Source organism: Anopheles arabiensis, chromosome 2 (assembly GCF_016920715.1).
Source record: "Anopheles arabiensis isolate DONGOLA chromosome 2, AaraD3, whole genome shotgun sequence".
NCBI lineage: Eukaryota > Metazoa > Arthropoda > Insecta > Diptera > Culicidae > Anopheles > Anopheles arabiensis.
Genome location: NC_053517.1, coordinates 37,093,706 through 37,110,025, shown reverse-complemented (window position 1 = coordinate 37,110,025; position 16,320 = coordinate 37,093,706). Strand labels below are relative to the sequence as shown.

General features: G+C 43.3%; 2 protein-coding genes across 4 annotated transcripts; both read right to left on the bottom strand.

Annotated features, from left to right (window-relative positions):
• Positions 1-1,545: 1,545 nt before the first annotated feature.
• LOC120897489 lies at positions 1,546-5,325 on the bottom strand. Of its 3 annotated transcripts, none has more exons than XM_040302432.1 (2): positions 4,834-5,325; positions 1,546-3,448 (listed from the first exon to the last, which is right to left on the bottom strand). In XM_040302432.1, exons 1-2 carry the CDS (start codon positions 5,150-5,152, stop codon positions 2,379-2,381), a joined length of 1,389 nt encoding a protein of 462 aa, XP_040158366.1. In that variant the 5' UTR covers positions 5,153-5,325; the 3' UTR covers positions 1,546-2,378. The 3 variants fall into 3 exon arrangements, with proteins under 3 accessions (XP_040158366.1, XP_040158364.1, XP_040158365.1); XM_040302430.1 differs by having other exon boundaries at positions 4,795-5,324; XM_040302431.1 differs by having other exon boundaries at positions 4,807-5,323.
• A 4,510-nt stretch (positions 5,326-9,835) lies between these two features.
• Positions 9,836-15,178, bottom strand: LOC120895432. The gene is made up of 3 exons (XM_040298788.1): positions 14,247-15,178; positions 10,686-11,108; positions 9,836-10,515 (listed from the first exon to the last, which is right to left on the bottom strand). The coding sequence occupies exons 1-2, from the start codon at positions 14,806-14,808 to the stop codon at positions 10,786-10,788; spliced, it is 885 nt and encodes a 294-aa protein (XP_040154722.1). The 5' UTR covers positions 14,809-15,178; the 3' UTR covers positions 9,836-10,515; positions 10,686-10,785.
• Between the last annotated feature and the right edge of the window lie 1,142 nt (positions 15,179-16,320).

Sequence of the window (16,320 nt, the reverse complement as noted above, 5' to 3'; positions counted from 1 at the left end):
AAAGCATCAATTTTATTCAATTTATAGTGCAATAAAACATAGAATGGTGAACGCGTCTGAACTTGAAGCATCACCTCATTATATCGCACCGTGGTCTCAGGTCTAAATAAACAGACATTTGTTTGAATAACTTCTTGGATGAACGCAGCACATTCAAACCAGCATAGAGTAGGTGCATACAACGTGTGAATATCAAATGGACAACATACCGCTGGGTTTGAAGCGACATGTATCTGCATAAGGGGGAAATTGAAACCTCGCAGTTGCCAACTCCAAGCGCGACTGTCAAAAAAATCTCTAGTGCGTTTAAGAAAAATAATTCAATGCGCCAGATTGAGCATCGAAGCAGACAAATAGGACAGCATAAGCAAGTATGACGAGACCAAAACAGACGGATGCAAAGAGATTTAGTAGACGTAGAATAAGCACCCGCGTTGTTGCCATGCTTTGGCACTTAAACATTGAAATGATGGAATTCACACACATCAAACACATATACACACCCTTTCAGTACATAAACCAGGAGTTTTGTAAAATAAAAGAAACATTTTTCATCTTCACGATACGTTTAAAAGGTGCATATTGTTATTGAAGAAGTATGCAGTGGCGACTACCTAATGTCGGACTCCTTACGTTTTCCCATATTATTTGACTTTGGGGCACTCTGAACAGTTCTTTAGTCCACTTATCGGAAAAATGTATTAACACTTCTTTGAGAACACTCTTCAGCTATGCTCAGGCAAAAAATCAGACCGATATTTTGAAATATCTATGAAACATATTCATAAACAGTGGCGTATTTAACGGTAAGCAAAGTAAGCAATTGCGGGGGCCCCGCCAATGAGGGGCCCCGGAATCTTTAGTCCATTATCCATAACAGTTGATAGAATATGGCACTGTATTAGCAAGGAGGGCCCCGTGTGTGATGGACGTTGGGGCCCCGCGCTAGACGAACCCTAAGCACTCCCCCCCCCCCCGGCAGCAACCAAATTTAAGTTGAAATGTTACATAATCAAAGACAGATGCCGAGTACCTGCCAGTAATCATGTACAAAGGGGCCTCAACACTTCTTACTGCTTAGGGCCCCCGACACTATAAACCCGCTGCTGTTCATAAATATAATAAATGAAATGGATATGAGTATTGAGGTATGACAGTCGAATTCTTAGCAAAATGACCACGTCGCATTGGCCAATATGGTTCTAAAATCATTTAATCAATCCATCAATCAATCTAGTCTCCAAATTCAGAAAATATGAGAAAATATAAGGTGTCCTACTTTAAGCGGCCGCCACTGTATATGCTAAGTGCATTGGCTCAGAGTCTTTCCGTCGATTCAACTGCAAATAGTTCAAAGAAAAAAAATATATTGCACGACAACCGTCAACTATTAGCGAAAACATTGGTTCATATTACATCAGCATCCAAACAATTGCTGTCAATGCATAGTATCGATCATCATTATCACACCAATATACCATTTTCTTTCTCTGCCTTCTTTGGTTGCTTTATCTTATTTCACACCGTACATCAAACCATACTACCAACGGTTAGTTGCCTCCGTGCTGGAGCAACTGTAAGCAAATGTATTTATTCGACACACTCTACAGCATAATTAACGATGCTCTAACCTTCCTAATACACACACGAGCACACACAGTTGGTGTCGCTCTTACGAGATTCGTATTGAATTGCACAAGCCCTTTCCCCTATGTCCGGTCCCGCGAACTTGACCTGCACCTGCCTTGCAAAGCATGCTACTAGCTTATAATGGTATAAATAAATAAATAATCATAAATTACGGTGGGTTATTTTGGTGGCGCAATTCTTCAGAGTTTCCATTTTCTATCCGCCCATTTGTTTTCGGTGCCAAACTACGATCGTGAGATTGTCATGTGTTTCCTATTTAAATAAGCTAAATTTTAGCATGACATTCTGAAGAAGAAATTTTCCTATAGAAAGGAATCATTTAAATCAAATATTTTAATGTTAATACAAAGTTACTCAGCGCAAATTAGGAATTTCTAGAGATAAAATAAACGAAAATAGTTATGTTTCTGTTTTCGATCTGTTGTACTGCTACTTTTTCGAAAGCATGATGAAATGTAGTTTTTTCCCTGCCTGTCGCGTTCATCATTCATTCGCCTTTTTCTGGATTTTTATTGTCTCTGCTTCTTTTTTCGTTCTTTTATTCTCAAAGTTCTGTAGCTTAACGCTCGTAAATGCTGCATCATTTTCAGCTTCTTCATTTTTTTATCTTTTATCCCCAACGTGGGCATCTCTCAACCAACTGCTCCACCCTGTCTGTTTGATTCTCCTATCGAAGGTTCGTCGCTTGTGCTTCTTCGCTTTTTCCGGGTTGCTTTTGCTCCCGTACACTAGAACTTTCGCTTTCTCCTGCCCATCAGCTGCTGTAGCCGGGGCGGGTTGTTGGCTTGCATCGGCCGCCGATAGCCACCGTACACTTCCCCGTACCGGCTGCGGTTCGGTGGGCCGTAACTCGTCTGCTGCTGCTCTGGTGCTACCCCATATTCCGTTCCACCCCAGCCGGCGTAAGCAGTGGCGTCGTTGTTAGTGCCAGCCGCACCACCATCACTGCTGCTGGCTACAACACCGCTGGCCGGGGCCGATGCTCCCGTCTGCTCGAACCTCTCGCCCCGATTCCAACCGCTCCAACCGTCCCACCCGTTGTCCTGCCGATCGAACTGCAGCTCGTCCGCATCGTCAAAGAACTGTTCCACGTTCTGCACCGAGTTGAGCCCATCGCCGTACGCAGCCACCGACGGTGTCGCATCAAAATGGAAATGGTTGCTTTCGTACCCGAGCGGGATGTACTTGCCACCGAAGTCAGCCATCTGCTGGTGCGTATGCTGGATCTGGTGCGGTGACGAGCCGGCGTACGAATCGAACAGCGACAGACTGGGCGCGATCGGTGCCTTGGTCGTGCTCGTGGCCGACGTTCCGATCGGAGGTAGCTTCATCTTGCCGGATGGTACCTGTTGCTGCTGGTGCTTCTTGTGGAAACCGGCATCCTTGCGAATCGGTATGTGAACCACCTCCAGCTTGCTGCTTTCGCTCTTGTCGCTACTGTGCGGCTGTTGTAGCAGCAGCTTCAAAGCAATCAGCGACGACACAAGCAGCGACTTCTTGCTCAGCAACAAAGATAGGGCTGTTGCCATTACCAGCTTCTTCAGAACGAAGTGCAGGAGTAATGCTTTCAGTGCCAGAATGCCCATCCCAATTGGGACCGCCTTTTTCATGTGCTTTTTCCATCCCTTTCTCTTCTGCTTGCGATGCTTCTTGCCCTTTTTACCCTTTTTGCCCTTTTTGCCCTTCTTGTTACCACCTTCCTCGATGCTGATCGAGTACGATCCGTCGTCATGGCCGCCACCTCCGCCCGCCACCACAATGTTGTTGTTGCTGCCTCCTCCACCACCCTTCTTACGACCTGTGGAAGAGAGTGGTCAAAACAAACAGTACAATCAGAAAAAAGCCTCCTGTCCGAGTAAACGTGAAATTAAATCCAATTTAAACGGGTAAATTGCGAGTGAAAAAATTGCCTCATAACATTACATTACACGCCGCAAACGAAAGACATCAACGATTCAATCAGCAACGAACCGAACCGATGAGCCATGTGTTAAACATATCTTTTTTTTGTGTGTGTGCAATTCAATCACTTAACAAGTGCACCGAGAGCAAACATTAATCTTAACCGGGCCATGCAGGCGTCATGATTTCCACCTAATTTCCTATTCGAGACTATCGGACTGACTACGCCTGCAGTTACGCTCCTATTAGCCTCGCAACGGACATATCAAACGGCGAGCAGGATTTGCTTATGCTTCGGTGCATCTCACTCAAAGCATTGTGAGTGTAGCGGGCTCCCCTCCGCCCGTCGGCATGAACGTTTAGCGAACTGATCGTGCATGGATCGCATTTTTTTTTTTTGCTACTGCTGCGGCCTCCATTTCTCTCTTCCATGCCCCTGCCAGGCAATCACGCGTGACAAAAGTCCGGTGCGTGCTGCGCTTGCATGTGAATGTTTTTGTGTGTTCAGAAAGCGTCAAGCGTTGCAGCCGTTGCGAGGGAGCGATGATAATAGCAATTATGTTTACTATTTTGAGTTAGCAGATTCTTTGGTTCGCAGAGGAATTCTGCATGCTTTTAAATGTACTGCAAATAACGGGCTATACCGTATCGTGCGGTTGGCGTGTGAAAAGTAAGCTATTTTAACATATGGTTCATAGATTTTTCCTTTCTAATTCATACTTTATAACATCAATTTGAGATGATTTTAGGTAAAGAATGGGTAAGTATGAACCCTTATCTCTATGCATGATATTTCTTTTGTTCATTTTTTCTGTTAAGGATTTTTTTCAAATGAGTATTTAAATAAACCAATATAATCAACTCAAAATACGGTGTATAGTGAAGTTATGTTTTATCAAAACATGATGTACAAAAAATGAATTAAATTTGTTTGGATATATAAACGCATAAAAATCATTTAAAAAGCTTTGATCAACATGTTAAAAAATAAGATGAAGTTTACGCAAAGATATTTTTTCATTTTTTAAATCTTAATCCAAACTAAGTATTTCATAAGATCACTGTTTGGAAAAGCACACTACTGGGATCTTTGTTTACTGGCTTCACTCTGATATTAACTATCATGTGATTGGAAATATCACTTTAAGTTCCCGTATTTCATTATACAAATTGGAATCTTCACTTTGAATAGACATCCGTTCGCCTCTTTTTACTACATCTTAAGGACTAAATCAAACAAACCATCGCATTCACCTTCAGCAATGGCCGTTATATCCTGACCCGGTTCTGTTTCCAGCGATGATTCTTCTCCCTCCGCCGACTGCTCCTCGTCGCTAGCAGTAGCGGCATCTCCGGCCATATCACTCCTTTTGATCAGTCCATGCTGTATGGCAAGTTGACGTAGTGATCGTAGATTGTTGCGTATATCCGCACCCTGCAGGCTCGTTATCCTTCGCAACACATCCAAGTATGTCGCACTGCCCACATCACTCTTGACGTTCGTCGCGTTCCCCGAACCGGCCACTAGCACGACCACACTCGATAGCAACACTATCACCGCCAGCAACGAACACCGACCCATCGTTTTAGGCTCTCCCATTGGCACTAGAACAATTCGATTGAATCCCTTTTCGGTATTTTTTGTGGCCCTTTTGCTGCAAATACCACACGCCCTCGGATTCGATCGGAACGGGCTGGTATCCCGGTCCGCACTGGTTAGCAATCGGAGGTGAACTAAAATCGCAAAACTGCAACAATCAATAAAACCTATCGCTGTGCAAAAAGCAGCTCGTTGCGCTCCCCCATTTTTCGCGCACTAGATTGCATCTGCCACGCAGTTTTCGCAGCAAAAGCAGACGCGGACCAACCACCCTACGGACCCTTGCCCAGTTATGCATCGGAACGCCCATTCCATACAACACGCAAACGCACAGGATGGGCTCTCTGTTACGCAATTGTGCAATCGTTAATTGGAAGCCCATTTTTCTGCGCTGATAAGACGAGAAAGAGAGATAGAGAAACGGGCGCACACAGCGCCATCGTTGCGTGCCATTATCCACAGCCACAACCCGGCACGTGTCTGCACACTCGCTGTGCAAATGAAGAGAAATGAAGAACATGCCACGAATGATCACTCATCACAACGGAAGACATTGTTTCACGTAATTGGCGAGCAGTGTTCTGACCACACTTCCGTTACTTTGAAGCTGTGTTTTAACAAACAGGAGAAAATCAATGCATGATCCGGAGTAGTGCACGCCGAGCTTTACCAGAGAAAGTTCATGCTGTCGTGGGTACATTGCTGCAATGCAATAGTTGAGCTTATGAATTAATGTATTGATATAGTTTTGCCGTTTGCATTGGAAGTTGTTATATCTTGTTTTTGCTCGGTATAGATGTACAGTTATAGAACAATAATAAAATGCTCGATGCGTTTTCTTGATTCTGATGAACAGTTCTATTTCGTTGCTGTTTCATTTATTTCATAAAGTCTTATTCTTTGCGCAACAACCTTAGTCGGTCTAAGCCTGTCTAAGCTACTAATGAACCTGGCGTTCTGTATCTTGTTGGTCTAGTCATAGCAGGATAGTCAGTCCTACTCATATGGTGTCTTGGATCATAGAGGCATTGAACCCACGAAGGGCATGTTGTTATCTTCTTCTTCTTCTTTGGCACAACAACCGCTGTCGGTCAAGGCCTGCCTGTACCCACTAGTGAATGTTGTTATCAAGTCGTGCAAATTGACGACTGTACCACGGGATCAGCCAATTTCAACAAGCCTAATAAAATAAATAAATACCAAAAATCGCAAACCCGTTCGCTAAACCATCTCATCGGCCTAAATGAATAGAGAATATTTTAGAAACATTCGTTTCAGTAAGACACAGTTTGTAGCTTAAATGTCATCTTAAATATAGGTAATATTTTTAAAATGGATTCGTGGAAATTTTGGATTCAAGCTTCGTTTGGATCGTCTCCCGTAGCAAGAACTAACTATCCGGTTACGTGGTGCTTTCTAAGGCTCGAAGGCCTATATATGCTGACCTAACCGCTTAGGTCGTTACGCCAAAAAGAAGATGTGGTAATAGAAATAATTCTGAAGATGTGGTAATAGAAAACTCAGCTTGTTCAAACGCAACAGGTAGGCAATATGTGCTGCACGAGGATTGCATACGTTTCAGGGGCACCGCATAAAACATCGAAATGGTCGTCGCCTATGGTTTCACATTGAAAGGATCATGGACATTATTTTATTTTCTATTTCTCCTCATTGACGAAATGTTTAAACTACACGAGATGTATCTTTCTAAACAATATCGAGATTTACTCTTGTTGATACTTATGACATAAAGGAGCACGCATTATTAATTAATGAATTAATTTAGTAAGAACTACAAAGAGTTAAAACTCATCAATTCTATGCATTGGATAATTTAATTCAGAGAATAAAATTTGCAGTTATGTTTAGTAGAGGTTAAGAGTCTTCAAACATCGCAAGTAGACACACTATTTGTTTTTGTTTAGAAAAAAACGGTCGTCAAGGCTGCATTGGTATTGTCGATATTTGCTCGAGGCCGTATTATTGGCATACATAGAACACATTTAGAATATGCTTGTACTAAGATATTTGCTGCTACTTATTCTTCTTCTTCTTATTATTATTATTATTTTTCTTCTTCTTCTTTCTGGATGTTTATTTGCGGTTCGATATTGGGGTCTAGATCCCTGGGCCCTTGGCTACTAGTCTACTATTATGATATACAATCACAAGCCGCTGATTGATTATGGACGAGAGCTAAAGCCACTTGTGGTCCGTGGCGTAGTTCGTGAAAGATGAAAGCTTATTACTATACATATGTAGCATTTTTCCCACAACCAAGAATAAATTTTCAACAGACGAGTGTACAATAAGATTTGAACATATTTATGATCAAAAAGTCGTCAAAATGTTTGCCCTCAACAGGTGTGGGCCGCGGCTAATGTATTTTCAAAGCCAAGTAGTCCGCGGTCCTAAAAAGGTTGGAGAGCACTGTTCTAAACTAAATAGATACTAACAGCAAATCGGAAAAAGACGCTGAGAATAAGGTGTAGAAGTGGTTGGCCTATTTGACAGAGTTGAATCGCGATCTCCGTAAATAAAAATAAAACAAACTAACAAAGGGCTTACAAATCTTCTTGTTCTATTTGGCGTAAACGTCCTACGCGGACATGCCGGCCTATACAGGCTTTCCAGACTTAATTCGTGGCTTGCAAATCTAATCCAATCCAAATTAATTAGAAATTCACATTTTTGTTTTATGCTTATGTAACTCTTTGTTCTTGAGTAACTTGACAGACCTCAAACGTAGGTGTGCGACATATGTTAAACAAACTGTGCAATATTATATCTGTGTAGAAGTCCTATGTCACTATATGATGTATAACTGCACATGTCATCATGAGCTTGATGATGATGATAATATTATTCTTGACATTTTAGACAAATTAGAAAAATATATAAGAGACAACATTTGAGTTTGATATACGCCCGCGTAAAATTGGACAATCAGATTTAGTGCTGGAGATTTCGCTGTTGCACGCAGTCTGGCAGGTCATAACGAGATACAGGCATTGATGATTGTAAGGGGCCATTTCCAGAAACATTAGGTTCTTCTCCTTCGGAAATTAGAGCCCTGTAACCATCGTTGGTACCAGAGGAACTGGCCATATGCATGTAGCAGTTGTGTCCTGATTGTATTCGATGGAGTTAGACGGGGTATTCATGATCAAACTATGTTGGTCGTTTTGAGTGTGTGTGTATAACTCGGTAGATTCTTTTTAAAGTCTTTCAATACCACCTCTTACTCGTAAATTTTTAATTTTTTCAAAAACTTTGAGTAATATTATCGTAAATATACTTCCGTCCATCTCAAACATGTTTTAGGGTAGGATGTGGGACTTATCAGCATTATACATTATAATTTTAATTGATGTAGGAGTTAATGATTCAACTGACTTTAAAAAATTTAACTTATTTTAATATTGATTAACATTCAGAGGCCACTGTAGTATATTTTTCGAAAACTTGGAAACAGTAAAGATGTACCGAATCATAATTAATAGAATCATTTCTAGGGTTTAGATGACGATCTATCAACCGATAGGATATCCTGAAGAATCCTACGTTCTGCTTACCATCCCCCTTTTACATTTGCAGATAGCTTTCGTGGTTGAAATGGGCTAAATAAGTACCGGTAGTTCCCTCGATACGCGGTACCTGATCTCCGAGGATTTGGCAATACGTGGAATTCTTAATTTGACAGTTCTTAGAACTAGTTAAACTCATTACTTACTCTCATGTCACGATGTTACATGTTAACATAACAAATTAGCAATGGTAAACAAATAATAAGCCGTCGTCAGCAGTCGTCAACACGTACGACTTAACAACATGCCCGTCATGGATTCAAGCCCCGAATGGATCGTGACGCCATATCTAGGACTGACCATCCTACTATGGGGGAAATCAAAAAGTCATTGAAAGCAAAAAACGCTCTATGAGCGGTTACATGATATCATAAGGTGCACTGTGTACTAATTAGATGAAAGCTTAGAAATAAAGTAATGTACCCAATGTGAAGTTCAAGTTCAATTGTTAATATTTATTTAAAATCGTTATGAAATACATTTCAAGTCTTATCCAGTAATGATCTAAAATGAGTAGATCCATATTTTTTACATCCCACTTGCCCTGATGCGTCCGTATGACATGTTGCTACAACCGTTATCCGTGCTCACATCGCTGACCACACGAAAGCACACACGTGCTGAAAAGAAAATACATAGTTCCACGTGTTAACGCGCCCCTAGCATGTCTTATGTTGTGCTCACCCCCTTCCCACCCATTATCAGCGCTGTCTAGCGGCTTGTGTAGTGGCCGCCAATCATTCGCAGAAATGATCTACCTTAAACCACCCGCTAGCCACCCGGTCCGGAATGCAACGAAACGGAACGATTGAACCGATTTTAAAACCAATGTGCTCTTCGTGCCACCGCCACAACTGCCCCTGTATTCAGACCACCGCGGGTACTACACCCCGCTACACACATGCTGGTACTACTTTTATGGTTCCTCCTTTCCAGTCTCCAACCCCTCACCGCTTCGGACGCTCCCGAAGCCCCCTATTGTGATGCGATGGACCTGCACAAGCGCCCGTCTACTTACCCTTTTCTACGCGTGCCATCATCATATTTTTGACAGCCAAAACTGCCTTTCTCACACACAATAGCCGAACGAATAAATATGTCAGACACAATTTGGTTTCAGTTTTAATTATCTACACTTTTCTTTCGCGCTCCACGCAGTTTTGCTTACGCTTACATTACATAGAGGTGGGAGGGGAAAGCGGGGTGCTGGAACGCACATAACGTTTCGCATCAACCTAGTTTCCCTTTGGGCGGGTGTACGCTACCGCTTCTTCGTATACAGGGATAAATATTTAAAAAAAAACCTCGACCTCTAAGCCGTACCTAACCTAACCTAACAATTTTACCTCCCCTTAAAACGTTTCCTTCCACGAGCGAACCCTTTGCCGGAATGTATCTCTTTCCGAACAAAAGGAAATCGCCGAAATAGCATGCAAACCTTTGCACCAGTGGCTACCAGTGCCCTTACCGTCCCCATTTCGGGAGGCTCGCGTTTTCATCAGCTACACTGGCCCACCGGGCGGCACCCTCTGCTTACACACTACGCAATGCGTTTGCTATTTTCTAATTGACGCCGTCTGGATCACTTCTTGGATGGAGGGGCGGGAGTTACCAACGACTGTCCAGGGTCGTCACCCCTTTGCCGGTCCTGCCTATTAAGCCTACAGAAATCGATAATAAATTAGAGGGATGCATGCGACTCGCCATCCCCGCTCTCGCTCGCGACGCTCTTATTCAGGTGGCGCCCGAAGTCGCGTTAGTGTTCCCTCGGCTGCCCTGTGGAAAGAAAGCGTACCAGAAAACAGAACGGAGAAGAGTAGCGGGTGAAAATCATGCTTATTTTTTGTGTGCGTTCATCTCGGAAGGTTGCCTTTTTTTATTGATTGAAAGTACCGTTTGGACTGGAGTTTTTGTTTGGCCCACATTAGGAGCGCGGCGACACTTACCCTACGATCGCGATGTGACGATCGCCGACACGCCTTTCCTCCCTCCAGTGTGGCCTAAACGCCCCACCGGTTGCGTGATGACAGTGCTGCTTCATCGCCATCAGTACTTCTTCAAGCTGACCACGGCCGTAAAGAGGGCGAAGAAGAACCCGGCCAGCCCGGCCGACTTCACCAACAGTATCAGCCCGCCGATGATGGCCGGAACCAATGCAAGGAACTTTATCTTGTACGCGAGCAGCAGCGGAATCAGAAACTTTTTGTACTTCTTCTTCAGATGGAACTTCTTCTTGCGGCCCTCCTCCTCCTTCGCCGACACGCTACCGTCCTGGGTGTCGATGGCGTTCCTGTCGATTCCACCGGGTGGCTCAGCATCCTCAGCGCCGGTGTTGTCATCGCCCTCGTCTTCGGTGGAGGCGGAAACATCTGGAATTACAAAACACATACAAAATACCGTACGCGCTTATGGTAGCTCGTTGGTGGATGGTGGATTTGTGACGGGATTAACGAATCGTCTATGCAGGGTGTGATTTTCTCCCCAAAAATTGCCTTCTATTCTTAACCCTATCATCATCGGCGGTACGGATGGGTACGTACTTGCGTGTGACAACGGCGCTGGCTGGCCCGAGCGCCGGTAGCACCGTTCTTCCCAGCCAAGTGAGTGTGACTGACCTCAATCGATGGCCGGCTTCCTTCCACACACAATTAAACCGCGGGTCATTAAGTTCCCACAGTCCCGTCCTTTTCGGCATACACCCTCCCTTTGCTCCTTCGCTTTCCGCATACTAACGGTATGGTACCACGGTCGCCGATGGGGAGAAAAGGGTCTCACCCCGTACATCCACCAACAAAAAAAGGGAAGGAGGGGGTAGAAAAGGGAAGTAAAGAAATACCTTCCCAGTAGCATCATTCCCAAAAACTTGGATGAGCTACCGGCCGGAAAGGGGCCAACGCGGTAATTAAGCAACTTGAGCGCGGTTGTCTAGTCACTGCGCTACATGCAGATTGGACGAATGCTCGCCTTTTTTGGGGCTTATCTGGTTTTTATTCGCCCGGAGCGCACCTTCTGCACGTGGTGCGTGCTGTTTTCCGGTGGCGAAGTTCGTTGGTCAAACAAGCATATGTTGGTATGTGCAGAAGTTGATGGTTTCAACTTCAATGCTCTTGCTCAGGCTGTTTGCCGTCTGTGCCTGAACGATAATTGCATCAATTTCGAGTAGGTTATATTATTTTGCGAAAAGCTTGATTAGGTTGATTAGGTGGATAAATTAGGCATCGAGTGATTTGCCAATAGTCCTTTCCCTTTGTTAGTGCTTGTAGGCTGTTCACCTTAGTAACGATCTGTTTTCTCGCTATAAAACAGAGCAGGAGGGAGCGTTTTGTTTAATTTCACAACCATTTACTTTCCCTGCAAAGTATTCAACTTTCATACTGTTTAGCATATGGTACGCAGCACATAACAGTTATTGTAGTGCTATTTAATGTACAGTCTGTTTGCTATGGAAACATATTGAAACTAATTGTGGATCAATTCAATGACAGTGAACGAGAACCAGCTAGCCTATCGTCGACTTCGTTAAATATTCAAATCAAGTTTACACTGTTACTAAGTGTCTCTCTCATACGATCAATCACCCAATGTCTATAATGCTACTCGTTGCGTGAATCTAAGATTAAGTTTAATTTAAATGAATAGAAAACGCTACCAAAGGAGCTGCTCTTTAATAAATTGGTTGTCATTTCATCAACCGTTTTGGAAAGCAGTTCGATACTTCAAGTTGTCTATGAATGATCAGCATCCTGCTTGAAACGGAATACTTCAGCAACAAAGCGAAAGCAGACTTGCGCATAGTTAAATCTTTCAAATTAGGATGTAGACACTTAAATTCAATCATTCGAGAGAACCTTACAGCAACCCTAAGCACTAAGAAAAATAACAGCAACTAAACACGCAGGGTTTAGGCCGGTCTCGTAGTACAGTCGTCAACTCGTACGACTTATCAACGTATGCCCGTCATAGGTTCAAGCCCTAAATGGACTGTGTCGACATACGTAGAACTGATTATCCTGCTATGGGGGGTAATTCATAAGTCACTAAAAGCCAAGCCCCACAAGTGGTACAGGGCAGGCCTTGACCGAAAACGGTTGTTGAGCCAAAGAAGAAGAAACACGTAGCGTCGTGCAATCAAAATTATATGTGATCCTTGAAATAATGCTTCCTTACAATGTTTTCTAGCTGCACGTTCCTAGTGTTACATATAGGATTAATTCATTTAAAGTATCAATGCGTATTTGAACATGATACAAAATGATGTGCGTTTCATATCAATACTTTTACTACAAAATAATTCATATGTTTTCATTCAACGAGATGAAAAACGAACTTTTGATGAACTTTCCTCACAGTATCTTGAAAATAACTCGTATAGAAGTAGCGGCTTTAATGGTAAGCAGACTAAACGGCCGCAGGAGGACCCCGTCATTCTTGGCCCAAGGATTACAAGTACCGCCAATATTTTAATAATAAGGGGGATACATTATTTTTAATACTACACCCTAAGTTTGCCCCTGCTAAATCATACTTCAATGCAAACATCCTAAACATCCTAAATATTGACATCCTAAATACTGGGGTTAGAAATATTTAGCTATAACTTAAAAGTCTGAGAGCAAACCAAATAATTTCAATTAATTAATTCGTCTTCTGCTTATTATAAGCAACAACCTCAGTAGAACTAAGTACATTTGGCTATCAGTGACTTGATTGATTTACCTTTTTTCAGGATCCTATTTCAGGTTCTGAGTATTGCTGGTTTAGACAATACGAGGCTTGAACCCATAACAGGCATCGATGAATTAATAAGATAAGACCATACGACCAATCTGAAAAATATCAACATACTCTTACCGCGATGAAATGGGGACGTACATGGAACGCCTTCTTGATATAGCTAGCACGCTTGTAATTTTGAGTGAGCTAGGTAATACTCATATGGTGCATCAGGCTGTGGCTCCGAAAGTCGTTTCTCCGTCGAACAATATTAAAAGTTGTTATCCTCTGGAATGTTTTCTTGATAACATCCTACAATACGCATTAGTTCCCAAGAACCAAAGATACATAGTTTAACTTTTGGACTCAGCCATACTCATTAGGGCCAAATCTTTCCGTTTCCATTATTACTAAAATAAATACAACTATAACCACCCCTTTAAATGACCACCATCTTATGTAACCGATATCCAGCTGCTCCTAACCAGCAGGTGTGAAGCGGGCGATAAATGCCATCACCATGACTGAGCAAACAGCAAGGCACAATAGCGGTACAAACGATTAAAGCTCACAGGTTGAGCGTTCTCACTGACCAGCTGAACCTTTCGTTCAAAACAATTCCTCTTTCTACCATAAGGCGCACCTTCTTCACCCTCAAGTGCTCTCTGTCTGGCCGAATGGTCAACCGCCTCAATGGTTTACCCGAAAACGGATAGCCCCCAGTAAAACCCCAACGAACAACACACACGCACAGACGTATCCGTTACGTCTCAACATTCAATTACGAAACTTACCATTATCGACAAAGTACTTCCAGAAGAGGTTCTCGATCCCGCGCGATCGTTCGGCACTGCGATACAGCTCCACCAGCCCACCCGTACCCTCATCGAGCCGACTGCCACGGACCTCGGACGGTCGCTGCAGTTCCGGCACGTCTAGCTGCTGCTCCAGCCCCGGTGAAATTTCGACCTCGGAAAAGCGAGTCATTGACCGATTGTTGATGCGGCTCCGACTACCACCGGCCGCACCCCGTACCAACGGTTTCGCCAGCGGTTTTCGTACCGCCCAGGGCCCACCAGCAAGCGGTGTGCTGACGGTTGCCGTCCTACGCCAGGGCGCCGGCACAGCATACGGCACGTGCTGCGGTACACGGTTGGCGCTAAATTTTACGCTTTCGCTCGAACCGTCCCCCGATGGCAGCCCGAGATGGTTGTGGTGCATGGCGGCCAATCCGTGGCTTAACTTTCGTCCGCTCGGTCCGGGCACGTGCTCGGCAGCATTGCAGCATCGCACTAGCAGCTGGGCGCCTGCTGTCACTAGCAGGACCCACACCAGATGCCGATCCTTCGAGTACATAGCATTCGCGTGGCGTTCGATTAAAGGGATACGACTCTTCGGGGGTTCACAGTGCACAGTGCGTTGTCTTTTACAGTGGCGTGGTTTCGTTCACGCTGTTCGCTGAACACACTACCAGGGAGAAACTATTACTTTGCAAGAGAAACACTAATCGCAACATTCAACCTCAAAACAGCAGACGACTGGCAACCGTGCGCATTTCCCAAAAACACATTCCTTTACGGGTTAAAAGTCACCACACATCTAGATTTCCCTTCTGGGGTAAAGCTCGAAATCACATCAACTCTTTACACCACACAACACACGCACACGGCCTCTAGCGAGCTGTTGTTTTTTTTTTCGACTGATTTCTCGGTACCGTTTTTGCCAACCGTCGGCGCGACTGCCAGAACGCGAATGAGACGAACCTTTTGGGAAGTGATCTGTGAAGCTCCGGCGAGCTCGAGCGCGCGCGTTCCGGGCACACCGCAACCCGCGGGACCCGCGTGGCTGACGCGCCGGATGCTCTTGTTTTCCTCCATTGTGCTTTATTCCATGCTTTCCCAATAAGGTTGAAAAGCCTATGTGAGCGAACGATCACACCAACACACTCGAAGTACGGGAAGGAGGTGCGCAAGGGGACACAGGGTAAGGGGGAAGGTCGGTGGAAGCTAACCTCAACCGTGCTTAGAGCTGGGTAAGGCGGTTGGTTTGGTTGCCATTAATAATAAAAAAAGATACTGAACCGTGGCGGAAACACAGGCAAGAAAAACCGCACAGAACCCGGGGGAAAAATGAGAGAAAGATATGCCAAAATTGATTTTCATCTCACACCTTCTGTGTACTCCAGAAAACTGAGGAGAAACACCATGTCATATCTAATGCTGGTGGCTAACTTATTGGTGGCGCTTGTTCTCTATCGGAAGATGCTCTTATTTGGTTTGAAACAAAGTTAAATAATTTTGTTTCACTTGAACCCATATTGCATCATTTGAAAATCTATTTTCCTATAACTAAAAGAAAACTCGTCATGTTTCACATTTATGTCCATAAAAATAATATGAATATTATGTTTTTAAAGAGGAACAATGCTTGAAGCTGAATTGTAAAAATCAGCTCCACAAATACGTAAACTAGTACTAAAAAAGTGAACAAAGAAGTAAAATTAAAACATGAAGAATACAGCCCAATACGAATAAAGCAAATACCAGAATAAATAAATAAGAATTGTAAGAAATTTAAAAAAATATATTATCACACAAAACTAGGATTTGAATAAATTTATAAATACTTTAATGATTATATGAAAAAAAAGATAAAAAGGAACTGAACTATATAAATAAATCAAATAAAAGAACACAAAAAATGTAGTGTAAAAGTAAAGAAAACAATCAAAAAAACAATGAAAATTGAAAACAAAACTCAAATAAAGCTTCAAATAAAATAAAATAAAGCTTTTTAATTTATTTTCCCAGTCAGTCTCGAATGCAAACGTTGTTATTCACCGCGTGCAAGATGTTAATCCACATGAAG